The following is an 18,166-nucleotide window of genomic DNA, read 5'->3' on the forward strand; positions in this document are numbered from 1 at the left end:
TTTGGAAAATCACATAAATATTTGAGAGTAGGATATGTAAAAATATTAAAACAAGTATTAAATATTAAAACAATGCGGTGCCTCATTATTTACAGTAAATCCGTTTTTTTCTTAATATTTAAACTTGTTTTTTTTTACATTTCTTTAAGTTTTACAAAGAGAACAAAACACATAAATCCAACATGAACATAACAGAACAATGCGAACTTTGAGGTAGTAGAATGACGGTAGAAGAAGAGTAACAGAAAATGAGTCCATATGATTCAATGTATCTGTCATTTGTCCAGGTTGGAGGCATCTCAATGCACTTAAATCAAGTCAACTGGACACGTTTATATCTTATATCTAGTTTTGGTACGGTGGGGTTTCTGTGGTTTTCATTTTCAGAGTAACTGATCAGATATCCTTAGTTGCCTTAAGCCGTTTTACACGACAATGTTTCATGTGACAACACCTAATCCATTAAAAAAAGAAAAAGAAAAGAAAAGGAGTGTGTTTACACTGCAGCAGCAGACACAGAGACGACAATGTAGTTAGTCTTCCAGGCCACACGACAGCACTGTTGCTTGATTTCGTAATGAAACTACACAGGTGTGTGTGTAGAGAACAATACCCTATAAACCTGAAGAAAATGGATATCCGTATGGACTGATGTTGCATCGGATGCTACCAGGGGTGAGTCTCAACTATAAAACTACTGATATGGACGATAAAACTAGAAGACCAACCGCGAGTCATACGACAAAGGGGCTGCCATGTTTGTTTACAACTGGTTGAGCAGGAAGTAGGGGAAGAGATGCGCATGTGCAGCAACAGGCTTCATAGGGCAGTCTCTGCAGGAGGAAATAGCATCCGTGAAAGAATCGTTCCACCTTTGGAGCCGGGATAAACAACCTTGCGGATATAGTGGATCTGCACACTGATTCTGTGTAAATGGACCCCCCAAGAGTGAAGAAAGTTTTGAGGATACACTTTTATTCGTTGTCGTGTAAACAGTTGTCAATAAGTCATATCTTCTCAATTAGTAGACAATTCTAAGCCTTTTCTAGGGTTTTCTCCACCCTTTGACCTTTTATGGTTGAAGAGAAGTCTATTTTATCAACGTGTTATGAGATTGTAAATTTATGACCAGTCTTTTTAAATTCTTGCATAACACTGTTCGTTTCCAAAATTGACACGCATGGCTGTGCATAATCAGTTCATTGATCTCAGTTTTGCAATCTGCACAGTGCTGACAGGGAAGCGACACTACAATAATGATGATACGGCTGTATACTGGATATGCTAGGCCCAACTGAGGGAGACTTTTCATCGGAAGAGAAGAGTTACTTTACCAAGTAACTCGTAATTTGAATTTACATCAGGTTGAAAAGAAACCCTACTTTTATTATATATAACTTGTAGTTGTAGCTTCCTCCTGAAACTTTGCTTATGCGGTACAGCTGTTTAACTGATTTCAAAGGAAGTATGTATCATCTCACATCTGCTTTTTCTTGAGAATTCAGTTGTCCTGGTTGTGACTTTCAAGTTTGAATTTCATTTGAATTATCCATTTACTCATTCTGTGGCACTAACATGGAATTCTGTTGGTGACTCAAGAGATTGTAATTGAATCTCTTATCCATTTCCCTTTTTCTCGGTAACAACACAAGAGCCTGTAGTGCGATTGTGTCCCCAGTATGAACAGACGGCATGCTCCCACTTCATTGTGATGAATTCAACAGGAAGTCAAACGATTAATCATTAGTCTAGCTCACAAGATCTGCAAGAGCTGGTTTAGTGAAGCTTGATAAGCTGGAATACAGAATGAGTCAGCGGAAGATTGGTAGCTTTGTATGCAAAGCCTGAAGCAGCTTTGAACATTGAACGCTACTATTAAAGCATTGGCAACCAATAAGCGTTGATGTTAAATCGACTACATTATTTGGTCTTTTTTATGATTGTTAAGTTTGAAAATATAAGATGGAGGTCAGAACCGAAGAGAGGCTACGAGAGGTATGAAGAGCTGAGGAGGTTGGCAAGATATGTGGAAAGAGTGGGAGCAATGAAAAAAAAAGTTTCTCTGTTTTAAAATTTTGATTTCTGACATGCAGCATAAATAGAATAGAATAGATATACTTTATGAATATCCAGTAAAATCCTTTAAATTGTTGCCGAAAAATAGTTTACAGGAAATGCCAATTAAATATTAAAATGACAAAAATGTAAATTGAAGAATAGAATATTAAATAATAAATATCACTATATACGTGCTGAAGCTTGAAATAATTAAATAAAAAAATTAAAGAAATAAATACAATATTTACACAGAGAATAAAAATAAGAAAAAAAAAGTGTATTGAAATACAGATGGTGACCACATCATCCAAGCCTCTGCGTGTTTCCAATGGGTCTTAAACAGGGGGTGGGATGGGGGCTCGTAGAAGTCTGTGGAGCATGTAGAGGGCAGGATAGCTGCCAGAGCCCCACCGGGGTGCTCATGTTGGCCCTTCCCATCTTGTCTCGACTCTTGCTACATGTCTGAAGGGCATGCGGTGCGACTATTTTGGCTCCAGTGTGGAATCACAGCAGGAGGGGCCCCACGCTGCTGGTGGAGGGTCCAGGATTAAGATCATAAAGGGCACATAGTGACCAGACTGCAGCTCTGTTTGTTTTTAAAAAGGGGGAGCCATGTCAGCTCAGCCTTAGATCTCAGATTCATCAGGGGACAGATGTTCACTGAGGAGAAGCCCTTGGAAACACTGTATTGTTGTTTGTTTACCATGTATGAGCCGCGATGCTGGAAACAACACAGCGTTGTCTTTGTTTGGCCGCAACATGAAGAGCTGGAAATGATTCGAAAAGGCATTTCAAAGACTAAACAAAGGAATTTTCATTCTACACAGCGAAGGCATTATCATTTTACAACTGGAAACCCCCAGTCTGTCATCCCCCCCCCCCCACCCCAAAATAAGAAAAAGCCCCTCTGCACCATGACCCATGGATGAACTTAGAAAACAGCTGATTCTTGTTTCAGAGCAAACATTTTTGTAAAGATAAACACTACAAACACACACACACACACGCACACACACACACACACACACACACACACACACACACACACACACACACACACACACACACACACACACACACACACACACACACACACACACCACTACCACTGACGTCAGGGAGTCACTGAAGGGTTCAGGTCAGGTGTTTCTGTTTGGTTAGGTTGCTTTTATAATTGCTGCATGTCTAAAATGTGAGTAAGAAGCCATATTTAGATGACAGAAATCCATGTATGTGCACCGATTTCACTTTTCCCAAACTCACGCCAACTGACAAGCTGGAGGACCTTACAGTAATAGAGTAGAAGAGCAGGAAACCAGGTCTACACACACACACACACACACACACACACACACCCATCTACGTAGGTCTTACTGGAAGCCTGGTATTTCTTTACATGGCACACATGTGACTTCATCCCAACAAAGTGCATTTGGCAATCAGACAACAGCAGACAATAGCTGATAATGGATGCCTTCAATGTGCAAAGTGCAAGATGCCACACATTCAAAGGTTCGTGTTTTCTCGACGATAATTACACCTTCTATTGGAGCCCGCTGGGCAGGGGACAAGTCTCATTACACCTGAATACATGTGTTGCCTTCAGTGTCTTTCTTTTCAGTTGCCAGTAAATTAACAGGAAACATTAAAAAAAAATAATAATAATAATTTAATACAAACGAAAACTTTTGATCCAATTCATTATGTGTTACTGTCATTTATCTGTAACAGTTGGAGCTAAAATGATTTACATTGGTGCACCTTTGTGTGAAATGAATGAAAGTACACAAGTTGTTTGCATAACTACTTCAAAAATCTCCCAGTCCCTGAATTATGACATGTACACAAAATGATGAAAGGCTGACACCTGGTGGATTATGGGATACCAGCCCACAACAGTGAGCTGGACCAGTTTGACTATGGAGGACTACTCATTGTCCCAGATGATTAACCACTGGCCCTCAGGCTCGCTTCATGCATAATGACTTCCCGATTAAGCTTGTACAGAAACACGTTTATCACCAAGAAGCCACAAGAGCTCATTTATTGTTGTGTTCATTGTAATGACCTTGCTTATAGGAATTACTCCCTCTTCAGAGGGTTTGAATACTCTACTATAGGCATGTTCCGTGTATTTGTATCTCATGATCTCAGAAGAAAGCGTTTTTTCGGAGGCGTGTCAAACATAAGGTCCAGGGGTCCAAAACCAGACCTCAGGTCACTTTTTGACACTGCAGCATTGGGTGTGTTGTAATTTAAATGTTATAATGTTTCTTTGAGGTTTTTACTGGTCAGGTGCACTTCAATCAAATTGATGCTGGTGGACTGAATGAAGAAATTTACTGCAAACAATGCATAAAAAGAAAAAATGGGCTATTTGTCTTTGACAAATCCACAAATATTTAGATTGTTGGAGACTTTTTTTGCGATGCATATCAGGTCAATGTTTTAATTAACCTATTGAATTAACCGGACGTTGAAGCTTAAACTCTGGAGTGACCAAGGTAATAAGCACAGCATTGTAATGTGGTGAATGGAGTCCCGAAAGAAAGCAACGTCTCCCTCAGGGCCTGCTGGAAAGCAAAAATAATGACGGTGACTATTGGACTTAATTTGTTTGGCTTCCTGAAATGCAGCTCTAATCAATGCTAATGTTGCACTGTGAGGACTGGATGCCTAAACATTGTTTGTTGTTTAATGGCACCCAGACCTTCTCACAAATGACAATAATTAACATGTTTGATCTTTTTAGCTCCACTTATGAGGGGAATTGTCACTACAAATAATTGCTTGGCTCAGGTGGGACAGAATACGAACTAAAATCACGCTTCAATTATTCCTTCATTTGCATGTATTATTTTATGTGTGTATTGGTTAACAATCTCTCCTCGCAGCCAGTAAATTACCTGATTGTTTGGTCCTTGTGTTTGACCTGTGCTGGATTTGACAGCTCCCCTAAGATGGATAATAAATGAAAGGATGGATATTCCCCGCTGTACAGTGCATAAATCTGGAAGAAAATGTAGCCTCAAAATTTACCACAAAGGACGTTTAAATCTGCCCATACAAAGAATCACTTTATTTCAGATTTGCTTCAGGTGTGAGATATTTTACAGCCGACCTCGCACCACAGTCTGGTTCAGTCACGGTATCGTCTGGATTGCTCGCTGTTCATTCAAGAATCTTCACCACACAGATCCAGAGAGGCTTCCATGGATTCAGAGGGAAGTCATTTTGGCTTCATGGGTGTGTAGGTGAAGCAGAAAACCTGGTATTGCTTCAGGTGCTGTCTGTAATTAAATTAGAGGCCATGTGCTTCATGGTTTATTGGGTTATCATGTCTCTGGAAGGCATGACACCAAATCAGCTGCCACAGCCACCCTGTGCGATATTTCCAGGCAGCTGGGAACGTGAGGCCTGGTTCCCACAGACAATTTTCCTCGTGACCCTCTCTGCATCGTTCTTCGGCTTCATTTAACCCTATTAGACCCACATCTACTGTGCTTGCCGGCAGCTTGGAGAAACTGTGAAGAAAGCTGTATAGTGGAGATAAGAATACGTTTGGCTCCGACCGAGACAATTTGTCTTTTCCTGTTGAAATAAACTCTGTGAGACGGGAAATGAGAAAATGACAGATTGACAGCAGTGGAAGGAAAATCAAGCCATTTGTGCCACAGTGTGCCGGTCCTCTCGCCTCTTTGCTGTCTGAATCAAAGCTCCACGAGGGAGCCATCGCCATCTTCTGCCCTCTCAGCAGGGAGAATTTAGGAAATGAATGAAAATGCAAAAAAAAAAAAAAAATTCTTTTTGAGAAGCTTTTCAAACCAGGTTCCAGTACATATAATTTTGATGTAACAATCTTCACTGTTCCAGCATTTCAACCACTTTCAAACATTTTACCATTTTCATACATACATATATTCTAGGATAGCATATAAATGTGCTCAGCTTGCTGATAAGTTGCTGCATATTCCTGAATCATGTGTCACTCATAGTGATATTATAGGGGAGAACATGTAACAGTGAATGATCCTGAAATGATTAGCCCATAATTATTACTTCTCATTTCAAACTAACCACTTATTTTTTTCTCTCTCTCTCTTGGCCTCCATAATTCATTTTTCATTAAGGGCTCTGCATGTGCTTTGTGCTGGTTTACTCACAAATTGTCATTATAGGCATCAACATGATTCAAATGTGTTTTATTTCAATAAGCAAAGCCTACAGGTGTATTTCACTTATTGTTTTATGTTATGCATCATACAATTCTACTTATTTGGCTGGTAATGCACTACCTTCTCTAATTTTTGGATAATGATTCTATTTTTTCAATCATTTGTTTTGTCTTCAAGAATCAAAAATGAACATGCCCTGATAAATACAACATATTATATCTTACTGACATTCTCTCTGTTTGTGTGTATTTGTGCATCTCTGTGTGCGAGTGTCACACTAAAAAACCTACCTTGTAATGAGACAACCTTTTTTTTTTGGCAAAACAAATGAAGATGAGCTTCATGTCATCTATAATTTTGCTGAATGTTCCCTTTACTATTGGAGCTCGCTGAGCAGGGGACAAGTCTCATTAACTTTTCAAGTGATTGTCGGATAAGACAAAACACATCTTCTCCACATTCCTCCAGGGACCAGGTCCCTCCCCGCTTTATGAGACCACTCAATCCAGAGACTTCATCTCCTTGCAGATCTCTACATTGGCACTCGATTGAGCCGGTGTGATGTGGAGGCAGATTTAAGCAGCTACCACAACAGAGAAGAAAGATGGCGAGAATCAAAATGTGTGGATGAAAGTGTTGGAGAATTAATCACCCACACCCCCTGCTGAACTGCAAGGAGACGGTGTGAAAATAGCAGAATCCACCCTTAGAATTATTTCAGTAAGAATGTAACACATATGCCAGATGCACACAGCTCAGTTGTTTTCTTCAGGCACCTCAATGGATTGTTATTTTCCCATTATGTCTACTAGATCATCCTCCCAGCACAGTGAGTCGATTTAAGTATAGGGGGCATTTCAAAGAAAATACTTTCTTAAACACATACACACAAAACAGTGAATGTCTACTGTTCACATATCCTTTGTAAAAACTAAAAACCAAGCTGTTTCTGAACTTAGAAAACAGCTAAAGTAGGCTGTTGTCTATGGAAATATAAACAGTGTTGACAGGATGTGTTATTGTGGCTTCACGACCATAGCAACATCTGCTAATTGGTAAATATGCTTAAAAAATATTGTGACAAGTCAGAACCAATTAATGTTAAATCATCCAGTATGTCATATAAGGTCCCTATTGCAATGCGCTCCTGTTGAAAATATGTCATTCAATGACACTCCATCAATAAAAATCCTTTGCACCAATACTAGCTAGTCTCTTACTTCCAGTGAGTAACAGTCTTGCCCTTGAGGCAGTGTTGTATTTACGTCACTCGAACATGAGATTGAGTGCTTTATTTCTTATGCTGGCAGGCTGGAGAAAGAAAATTATCACCTTTCCACAAAGGCTAGCAGTACAGGACATTTGCTTCATATGGGGCAGATAATCTATAGAGACTTTCAGCACATGTTCAACACAATAATGAAAAGCTTCTACTAAACTTTGTTCTGTTACAGTGACAAATGTTTCAGAAAGAAAAAAAGTCAGAACAAAGTCCAATTAAGTATTTATGAAAGAATAAGGCTGAGCATTAGGATGGAAAGACAGAAAGAGCTGCTCAAGCCCGTGTAATTCAACCTTCATTGGACCTGACCGGTGGTGTATTGTTATTGTTAATAGGTGCACATGTGAGTGTGTGATTGTCTGTCTCTCTGGGCATAGACTGTGATCAACTGAATGAAGTGGTATATTACACAGATAGGTGGAGAACATTTCACTAGTCTGAATTTGTGAAACATTCAAATGAAAGGTTTCAAAACTATAACCCTTGTCACCGAAACAAAAGAAACCCAGAAGAAGCGTAGTACTAAATAAAGTGATCCTATCAATGAATGTGTTACATACATTCAAATATACACACATGCACACAGTGCATTTAACATCCATATACTATATCTGTCCAGAATTGCGAGCCATTGTTAAACTCAACCTTTCAACTGTGAAATGAAAACCTTTACGTTCACAGTAATACTGTGGCCAGGAACCCATATGCAAAACATATGACATTTTAAAAGCGGTAAATTGCATTTGAGCAAAACACCATATGGTGTTAAAGTAAGCTCTTTAGTTTAATTGAGTCATTTAAAAAATAAATTGACAAAATTGTTGCTAATTTCACTCTACCATCTGGAGACCCAAAAATAATCATTCAGGAACCCACTTTGGGTCCCAATTCATAGTTTGGGAAGCTGCGGAATTAATGAATGGATGAATAGAGCAGTAACGTGTACAATATAATCCCAGTAATGCTGAGTCAGGTCAGAATATTCACTGCTGACTCGGATGGAAATAACCGTTAACATTCATATAAATCTTTCGAAAATGTCACCAGCCATACTCATGAGTCTGTTTTGTGAAAATTTCAGAATAATGACAAAGACAGACAAGCTTCACAAATCAACTCAAGGTCTCCTCATGCAGCCACGGGCTTATTTTTGAATGTGTTGTATTTGAACATTTTAGAAAAACAGAGAGTTTTTGATCAAGGAAAATAGTTTTTGATGAAAGGTAAATTCTTCAAATGAAAACCCGGCGGTCGTCTAAATCTGAGACATTCTGTCAAGGACAAGGGCGCAAACCGAAGAGTAATGGCCCCGCACCAACTTTGGGGTTCTTCCGCCATAGCGGATTGAATTATTATGTTCAATAAAACTTTAATGGGATTTCAGCAGGTCCAATATATAAAAAAAGAACTGCAAGACTGTGCCACTGCACTTTGGTCTTTCTTTTATAGCTCTCTCCTCTCGGTACCATCTGAGGCAGGATTACGGGGCCAGTGCTCACCAGACAAACAGCTGAGTGGACACTATGTTTCATGGTTTGGGTTGTGATTAACAGGCAGTTGTGCATTAAATCATGGCACAAACATAAACACTTCTATAAACACATCTTTTAATGCTTGAACGTCCATCTCTGCCATGAGCCCCCTTAGCCAGGGTTTTTGCCCTTCTCTTCCCATTACAGGGTTGAGCCCTGAGATTTAATGGCGAGTTTAGTGCAGGTTCACATCTTGTGGTTCAAATTCCCACTTGAGACAAAATTGCCTCTTGGATTTGAGCTGACGCTTTGTGGGTTTTCTTTTTTTTTCCTTCGGGATATTTCGTATTATTTTCTCAGTTAGTTTTTGTGCCATGCAAGAGTATCAATCTGAAGACAGCTGGTGAATCAAAAACACTAACACTACTAGTATTCCCATAACAAGAATTGGCCAATCTTTTCAAGATGTATTCATTTAAAGGGAAACTATTGTACATTTCAATCATGCCTCTGTGTTACATTTGGTGTTCATCTCTCCTTTGCCTGACTTTTATAGATTTGGCACATTAGTGCTCCTGTTTCTGGTTGGACGTTGCAGTAGTAAATTTGTACATCTACTCATCACATAGACTACATCCAACAGCCTCAGTCACAGTTGTGTTATCTAATCCTGCTGTCACTTTGTTCGGTGGCTTAATGCACTATCTTGTGGTGAAAACTTATATTGCAAGCCTGATGTAAGCGCTCAAGGAAAGGTCTTCAGAATGACCTTGCTACTGTTGTTTGTCTCATCTGACTTATTGGTGCAATGTAAAGACATATTGAACTAAGATGTTATATGCTACACATTTAAAAAAGAAAAACAAAGGTTTTATATCTACATTTCTTTAGCATAGACTCATTTTATATATTTATACTTACACAATGCAAATGACATGTAATGTGCTTTTGACAGCAGTACATTTGCTTGTAATTGGGCACAATTCGAGTGACATAAAGGTACTTTACTTCAGTTGAAGTGTATAGAGGTCTTTCCACTTCTGCAGTACACAAGCCTGCACATCAGGTCTCAATTACAATATTCTAATTGAAACTGTTTATTTTCCAGTGTTGAAATGGGCCACAATCAAATAGACACATTCCACATGCTTTGGAACCGGAACCATTTACATTCCTACATTTCTCACTGGGGAATCAAAATGTGTTATTGAGCTATTCAGGCACCTTCCCACCTGTTAAAGCTTGCTACCAATATCACTGAAGCACAGAATATCTTAAGTCCAATTACAAAGACCAAGCGCCTTCAATGCAACCTACTTTGCATGTGAATTAACAGGACTTTTATAAACAACAGCTTTGCAACATTATGTGTCAAACATTTCTGAATTCGTCCCTGAGGTTCCCTCCGGCAGCTCTTTTCGTGATTCCTTTTCGCTTTGGCCTCCCAATGTGCCTCATTTACATTCAGAGGCAGGCAGATGTCCAATTTGACCCAAGGAAAAATAAATTGCTGCAGTTGTTGTCTTTCAATTGTAATGTAAACAGAATATAAAACAAGTAGGCACTGCATGAGCGAGTGTATAATTGCCATTCTTTGGGAGATGTTTTTGCCTGGCATCTCAGGACATTTTGTGAAATTTGATTAGTGATAAATGTCATAAACGCATTTTCTCCGAAGATGGATTGATGTTTCACGGCAGACAATAAAACTTCATTCAGTTAACCAGGACTTGTTTTGATTCCAAAAAGTGGACAAAGTCATTGATATTACAGCCAAGTGTTATTTTCAGATTGTTTGTTTAACTCGGGAGTTTACACTTTCAGAACATTGACAAGATACAATAGATACAATATTAAACCATTACCTACACAGACACAGGCAACAAAAAAAACACAAGCACATATTCTATATTTCTGAAAAAGGCTCATGGCATCCCCAAGAGTGTGCGTATTTTCAATTCTGTCTTCAAGATGTATGTATTTACCGATGGATTAAGCAAAGACGTTTTATAGAACGAACGGGAAAAAACAAATGTTCCCAAAAAATGAAATACACAGCAGCCAAATGACTGCATGCTAATTGCTTTTACAAAGCAGTGAAATGCTAAATTACTCTGGCACACAGAGCTGCAATGTCACTGCTGCTCCAGTTTGAATTATTGGGAACACAAAAGCTTCTCACATGTGACGTGTCTTCTGGCTGTTTCCTCCTGCTGAATCAGCGTGTTTTTTTCCACTAGAATGCAAAATGTATTTAGATACAGAATAACATATAGTGTCTAAAACAGTCGAGTAAAAATCGTCACAGGAATATCAACCCATTAATTTTAGCAGCTTGTTTTTGTTGTGTTGATTTCGCTTTATGGGGACGAGACTGAAACACACTGCAGAACTGAAATGTTAGAATTTAATCATTTCAAAAGTGATTGCGTGTTGAGTGGGGTTTGTGTTGCTTTTATGTTTATGCAGGCACATTTTTACCACTGTTACAAACTGGCACCATGGACGCAAAAATCGTGCCACGAGGATGACTGGCAGGCAAGCGTCACAACAAGTGAGAGGAACCGAAGAAGAAACAGATGTTCTTGTGTCTACATTCACAGCTTTTGACTTACATGAAAACCTCAGAGCTATTTATTTCAGTCTTACAATAAACAAAGACAAATGTATATCTAACCAAAATATTACAACTCTGTTTTTGTTGGGGTTTTTTTTAGTTTATTTTGGGCAGCAGGAAAAACCTACATCTACAGCATGGCGATAGCTACACCAGAGTCATAGTGCCCCTTCATTTGAGTTATTCTGGCAGCCAGCAGGAGCAGCAGGCCGGTCGCCACTTCCAGGCTGTAGGAGAGCCAGGCTGAGGCTAAGGACCAGCCAAAAGATGTATCTACATACGCCAGATTCTCAGGGTGCACAAGACGCTGGAACTCATCCATCGCCAGATGTGAGTACTTGATGTAGACGCTGACCCCCGACAGAGTGAAAACACCTGTTGATGCAAACAGACGGACAGACATTGAAAGACCAAACCTTTTAAGATTTTCACAGATTGTCTTGTCGCTGTCATGGTAGAAACGGGTCGAGTCTGAAGAAAATGGAATGAAACCGCAGGACACGAAGACCAACAGCTGCATGCTTCATTACCATAATGGATCACACTTGTTTGGTTTTTGCATTTGGATAGGTACGCTCCCAACACACATATCCTGACAAAAATCAGTTGATCATAAAACACAAACTCAAAAAAAAAAAAAAAACTAAATTTTTACCAATCTTGCCAGTCAATAAGATGTCTTTCTCAATCAGACACAAATTATCCCAGTGAGTTGCCGCTAATTTTAATCTGATCATTTAATACCGAGGAAAAAACCTGCGGCGACTATAACAAGCTTATTTTCTCCCTTTTTGTGTTCCCAAACAGAGACATAAAAATAGGCCCAGCATAACAATTACCATGGAGGCTGGCAAATAAAAAATGACATCATTAAATGCCAACCTCACAACACTTTAAATATTGGATCATTAAAAGAGCAATTCAGACTGACCTTTGGAGTAGCGCAATGAAAGAGAGGGTCACCGCGCACAGTCCATTCCTTAAAGGCAATTAACCTCTGTTAATTACTGATTATTTAAGCTCACAACTGTGGGCTTGTCTCTTCAATAGGTTGGCTAATTTGCATGTGGACAAAGAAAGATTCTTTCAATGGAGGTTCAAATTCATGGGAATAACGGTGGGCAACTGCAATTTCAAAATGACTCAAAAGATCGTGGGTGACACACACAATGGGGTGTCTCCAAGAGAAATTGCTGTTTTCAATAGATGTTTCCCTCTAATGCACAGGTTTACATTCGAACATTGACGCACATCTGCTGTTCCTCTGAGAAACATGTGTTTGCTAAACAGAATAAAGTTGTACAGGCCTGAGGTCCATTTGAAAAAAAAAATCAAAAGGATATATTTTATAGAGATAAAGCTCTGGGATTAGGCCATACTGTTTTAGATGAAAGGCAGCGGTGGAAAATGGAGATAAATACATCAAGGCTGGATGACATGATGTAAGTGAGGGTAGCGCAAAACCCCAGTGGATCAACATAAAGTCTCTGACAGAAAGGTGTTTATCTTACAAATAGAGAAAGAAAAAAGCCAAACAAAACACAGAAAAGCATTATTCCTCCTCTGTTTACCTTGCATGAGGGGGGGATTTGTGTGCCGCAGAGCTGTACGCTCGCTGCTCGTTTGATGTAGAGATGTGGACATTTGGTGCAAAGCCATGAAATTAGCTGTCTCTTCTGTGTGACATGAGAGGTCGTGTGTGTCAGCAGAGATGACACAGTATATAATAAGGCCTTCTGCCTCGGTGACAGATTCATGCACACCCTGAATTGTACCCAAATGGAGATTCAAACTCATTCCCTCTGTGAGTTTCGATCTGTTTGTATGCACCCTTTGGTTGACAGAGTGTTTAATGTGACTGGTCAACAGCTGAACCTTTCACAAGGGAAAAACTAATATTTCTATTATGGAATTGCTGATGAAAGCATCTCCTGTTTGTTTCTCTGAAACCCAGGACATTTCCACCCCCCCAACTCGGTCTTACATCTTCTGTTGGAAATGCCTTTTATATCACTGAACTGAAAAATGCATGATACTAAATCCTTTAAAGACACATGTCTTTGTAAGATTTCTACATTAGACTGGAGATAACTGATCGAGCTGAGTTTCTACAAAGAGTAAATAAAATGGTTTTGTGCTCACCCTGGAAAGAATGAAACGAGGAAGAGGCTGCAGATGATTCCGAGTAGAAATCTCTCTGGATCTTACAATCAAGAACAATCTTTTTTGCAATTGAGCATCACTTCACAGTCATCAGCAATCAGTCGCATTGCTGTGATCAATTCTGTTAATTATGTCAATTTCCATACTGAGAATGTTCAACGCTGGCATGTCTAAAAAAAATCTTGTTCAGGCTCATCAGGAAGCAGCCTGACTCATTTTGTGTAGATGTAAGGGGAAAAATGCCTTTAAGTAAAATTGTTCAACAACATTTTTGTGTTCAATGGTAGCAATGTATGACCATTGCATATTAATTTCACACAGGACAGTCCTGGTATAAATGTATTTACATCAAGAGGAGTCCGTATTAAAATGTAGTATTGTGAGACTTGGTCCTGATATCTTGTTCCCACCATGAAATCCCTTCTTCTGCCCCACGAAAGCAGGAAATCATTACCTGTCTCCACTTAATTTCCCGGAATGGGATTTGTAATATTCTCAGAGATATTTAATACGCAACTCCAAAATTGTCCAATCAATTGGAAGAAGTAATATTTACATAACTATAATAGCAATTTTCTTTTTCATTGACCATCATCCTCTTTGAATAAAGTGCTTGTATTGAGAAAGACTAAATATAGCTGTGGACTGAAGCAGTTGAGTTTTCAGCGTTTCCTAAGTGACAGCATTTCACTATGTAACAGCGCAAACACTGAAAACTCAGCTTCCGCCACTGTTCACACTTGCACAAATAACACACACTGTCTAAGATGTGTTGTTATCATCCTCATGCTGTAAATCCTACACACTGACCTAAAGCAGCAAAGCACTTGTATTCGTCCTGCCTATGAACAAAACAAAAACCATTGGGAGTAGACTTACTGCAGAGGAGAAAATAAGACCCAGATGCGGCGAGCAGCTTCGGACTGCAGGCCAATGAACTGACAATCCCAGAGATCCAGCCGAACACCAGCAGTACCAGGCTGAGGGGCAACAAGATGACCACCACTTTGTGCAAGCCTGAGGACACACACACACAGAGACAAATGCACGGAGGTTAATATGATGCTTAATCGGAAAAAATAGGGGTTGGGATAACGTGTGATGTGGGCGCAAAACAAAGCCTAGAAACTCATGTTTTATTCACAACACAACACAACACAGACGCTTGAAGCACTTGAGAGCAGCAACCCGGTCTATGTTTGCTATTGTGAAGCTTCTCTTCTTTATTCGATGGTCTGTGAGTTTCTGAACAAGGAGTGAGTTTTTTTTGGAATGTTGTCCTATTTTCTTTTATTTCTTTAATGTAAAATTCTAGCTGCATTAACAGTCTTGTGTCGTCTTCAGTTTTTCTTTTATGCTGCCAACTGTTTTCTATTGGTATAAAGTCTGGACTGCAGACAGGCCTATTATTGAAGCTATGCTATTATAATGGGATGCAAGGTATGGTTTACACATTACAAGGTACCGTAATGTTTAATATCCAATAGGTCTGAATAGAAACTTTTTTTTTTTTTAAAGTCTCTCTTCTTAGATTGACATGCCTCTCTAGATATGTAAGCTGCCCATGCTATGGGTGCAGATCAACCCTTTTGCATCAGATATGCTGGCTTTTCAACTGTGCACAGATAACAAGCCAGATGCTCCCTTGCATCTTTCGTCCACAGGATACAATGTCAGCAGTTTCCAAAGAGAACATCCCATTTTACTTCATCTGACCACAGCAGACCTGTCCACATGGCCTCGCTCCATTTTAAATGAGCTTTACATCAGAGAAGGCAGTGGGCTTCTTTGACTGAGTTTATATTGCACACTTTTTTTTTCTTTTGTTTTACTGGAGTCGCCAATGATGATTTCTATGGGTTTCAAAACCCACGCTGTAGTTTTCAGTCTAAAATCACACATGTTCTTGATGCAGAAAAACGAAGCAATCAATCAAGTTCATTTTTAACAAAGCCATTTCTTTTTGTCAATCATTTGTTTTTTCATGAAATGGTCAAATTGTGGAAATATGTTAAAGGTGCATGTGATTCTGCTGGGGCTGAACGCAACACAACTGTAAGTATTTCACCTTTGTCAAGATTGTAGAGGAAAAGCTACGAAACACAGTAAAAACAATGTGGCTGTATGAAGAGTATGAAAGTCAAAGCAGCAACAGTGCAGGTGACACGACAGGTAATGGGAGATAAACCAGCATGGTCACTAAAGCAGGATCCTGGCTTACATACTGGTAAGGAGAGGGCAAAAACGGAGGGGTGGGACTAATCAACACGAGGGAGGAGCAAAGGAACATTTACATATGCTAAGGGAACAGAGGAGAACAAGATACAAGTATGGCAAGAGGACATGAGACAGAAACTGATAAGAAATTTCTCACAGAAGCAAAAAATGAAAACAGGAATTGACAGGAAATAAAACAAGATATGGGAACACAAGGAGCAGAAAACAACAAGAAGCAAAGAAGGGATAAAGACACAGGAAAGCACAAAAAGATGATGCAAAAGCGAGACTGGAATGAAGGCTTTGGCAGCATTACATGTAGGGAAATCATTCAAAAACTGTTAACATTCTGCAGATTGATTTCTGCCACCCAGGGAGCCATTGGTTTTCTTTCACATTGCCAGTACATGGTGTAGAAGTAAACTTGCCGAGAGCTTCTGTGATAATGGACATTTGAGTTACAGTTACAATCAGTCCGTTCAGTGCTGCTGTTTAAAAAAAAACCTCAAATTTCAATGATTTCACAAAAGCATCCATTTATGTGACCAAACTACAATTATACACTGTTCTCTAGAAAATGCCAGCATTGACTCATAGTATCTCCTGTGGATTTGATAAGTGACAGCATTACTTTTGCAAAACAGTCACATGTGTGGACTTACTGTTCTGAAATCCATGTTATTATCAAGAATTATATGTATTCATGAACAAACCCACTCACCAAGAAGGTGCCTCTCCACTGCTGACAGGCTGGACATATTTGCAGTGAAAGAAGGGATGACTGAACTCATGTTTCCTCCTGAAAATGTCAGAGTAAAAGGTTACACATTGCAGTGGCTGTATGTCACAGCTGCATGATTTCACAAAATTGCACTTTGATATACCAAACAAATGTTTGCAATCCTTGAGATCAGGAATTACCATCAAAAATTGAAAAACAAACAAAAAAAATGTTTCTTTGGCTCCATCCCTTGAGCTCTGCATGTTGCAGAGTGACAATTTGTACCACCATTTGGATCACAGGTGAGCACTGCTTGAGCCCTGCTTGAGGAGATCCATGAAGTCTCATTACTTGGCTCAGAATTGTAATCACCACTAGAAACAAATAGGACACATCCAGCTGCCCAAACTGCAGAAAACAGGCTTAATATTACAGCTGTGTCCAAAGTCACCCACAGATTTTCCCCTGCATCCTCCTAGATCCATATGTTTACCTGCAGCTGTCTGCAGGGTCATACACATGTGAGCCATTGATATCCCTTCAGACTAAGCATTTTGTCCTCGCTACAGTGTGTCTACCTGCAATTTTCTCTCCAAAATGGTGAAGACACCAAGTATAGATCAGCAACTGATAATTAACACGATATAGCAGCACCGTCGGAGGCAAGATCAATGAAGAACAGCATTGCAACGGAGCAGGGTCTCTTTAACGCACAGAAAATTCAATTTTGGGGTGGAATTGGGAATTAATTAAGATTTCTACGACTACTACTACTACAAAAAAACCAAACAATAAAACCCCAGTGCAGACCTGACTGATACAAAAGTCTATTAAAAAATGGTGAGACTGAATCACCGGACTGAATCTTCAATTTTAAGCACGTCGCACACACGTACAGCTGCTTTTACGCGCATACGGTTATGCCAAAACAAATCACAGGAAAGCAGGACGAGAGTAAATGGGGGAAACATTATTTCATCAAAGTATTTAGGATCAGAATGACAGCTCACAAACGCACACAAGTATAGACTGGATTTAAATAGACATACCTTCATTGATTCTCCACAGACCGGAGTGCGAACTCATGTCATCTGAGCCGGTGTGGTTGGGCTTGTTCACATCGATTATGTACCAATAATCAGTCCCTATTGCTACAGCGAGGAGGGTGAAACTAAGCAAACCTGAAAGCCCGGCCATGAGGACCACCGCTCCGTACTTCATCCTACAGTCCACGCAGGGCTCAGTTGAGGCAATACTCCACGAGTGTTATTGTTTTGTTGCGCTGTAATTTGTCGTGACGCTCGAAGCTTTGCGGCGCGTAAAAGCTGCCCAGTTGTGTCCACGCAAAGTACAGTTTTTCCATCCTAGAAAAATTAGAAATGAGTGTTGGGGTAATTAAAAAAAAAAAAAAAAAAAAAAAAGGAAAAGAGTTCCAGTAGTTATCCCCACTTCAGGAGCGTG

General features: G+C 39.6%; 1 protein-coding gene across 1 annotated transcript; it reads right to left on the reverse strand.

Moving 5' to 3' along the window:
• Nucleotides 1-11,734: 11,734 nt before the first annotated feature.
• On the reverse strand, nt 11,735-17,926 carry LOC308140959 (transmembrane protein 235-like; the record flags this gene model as incomplete). Its single annotated transcript, XM_080510938.1, has 4 exons — nt 11,735-11,979; nt 14,647-14,784; nt 16,706-16,783; nt 17,755-17,926. 4 exons carry the CDS (start codon nt 17,924-17,926, stop codon nt 11,735-11,737), a joined length of 633 nt encoding a protein of 210 aa, XP_080367064.1.
• Between the last annotated feature and the right edge of the window lie 240 nt (nt 17,927-18,166).

Source organism: Blennius ocellaris (genome assembly GCF_963422515.1).
Source record: "Blennius ocellaris genome assembly, chromosome: 16".
NCBI classification, from domain to species: Eukaryota; Metazoa; Chordata; class Actinopteri; order Blenniiformes; family Blenniidae; genus Blennius; species Blennius ocellaris.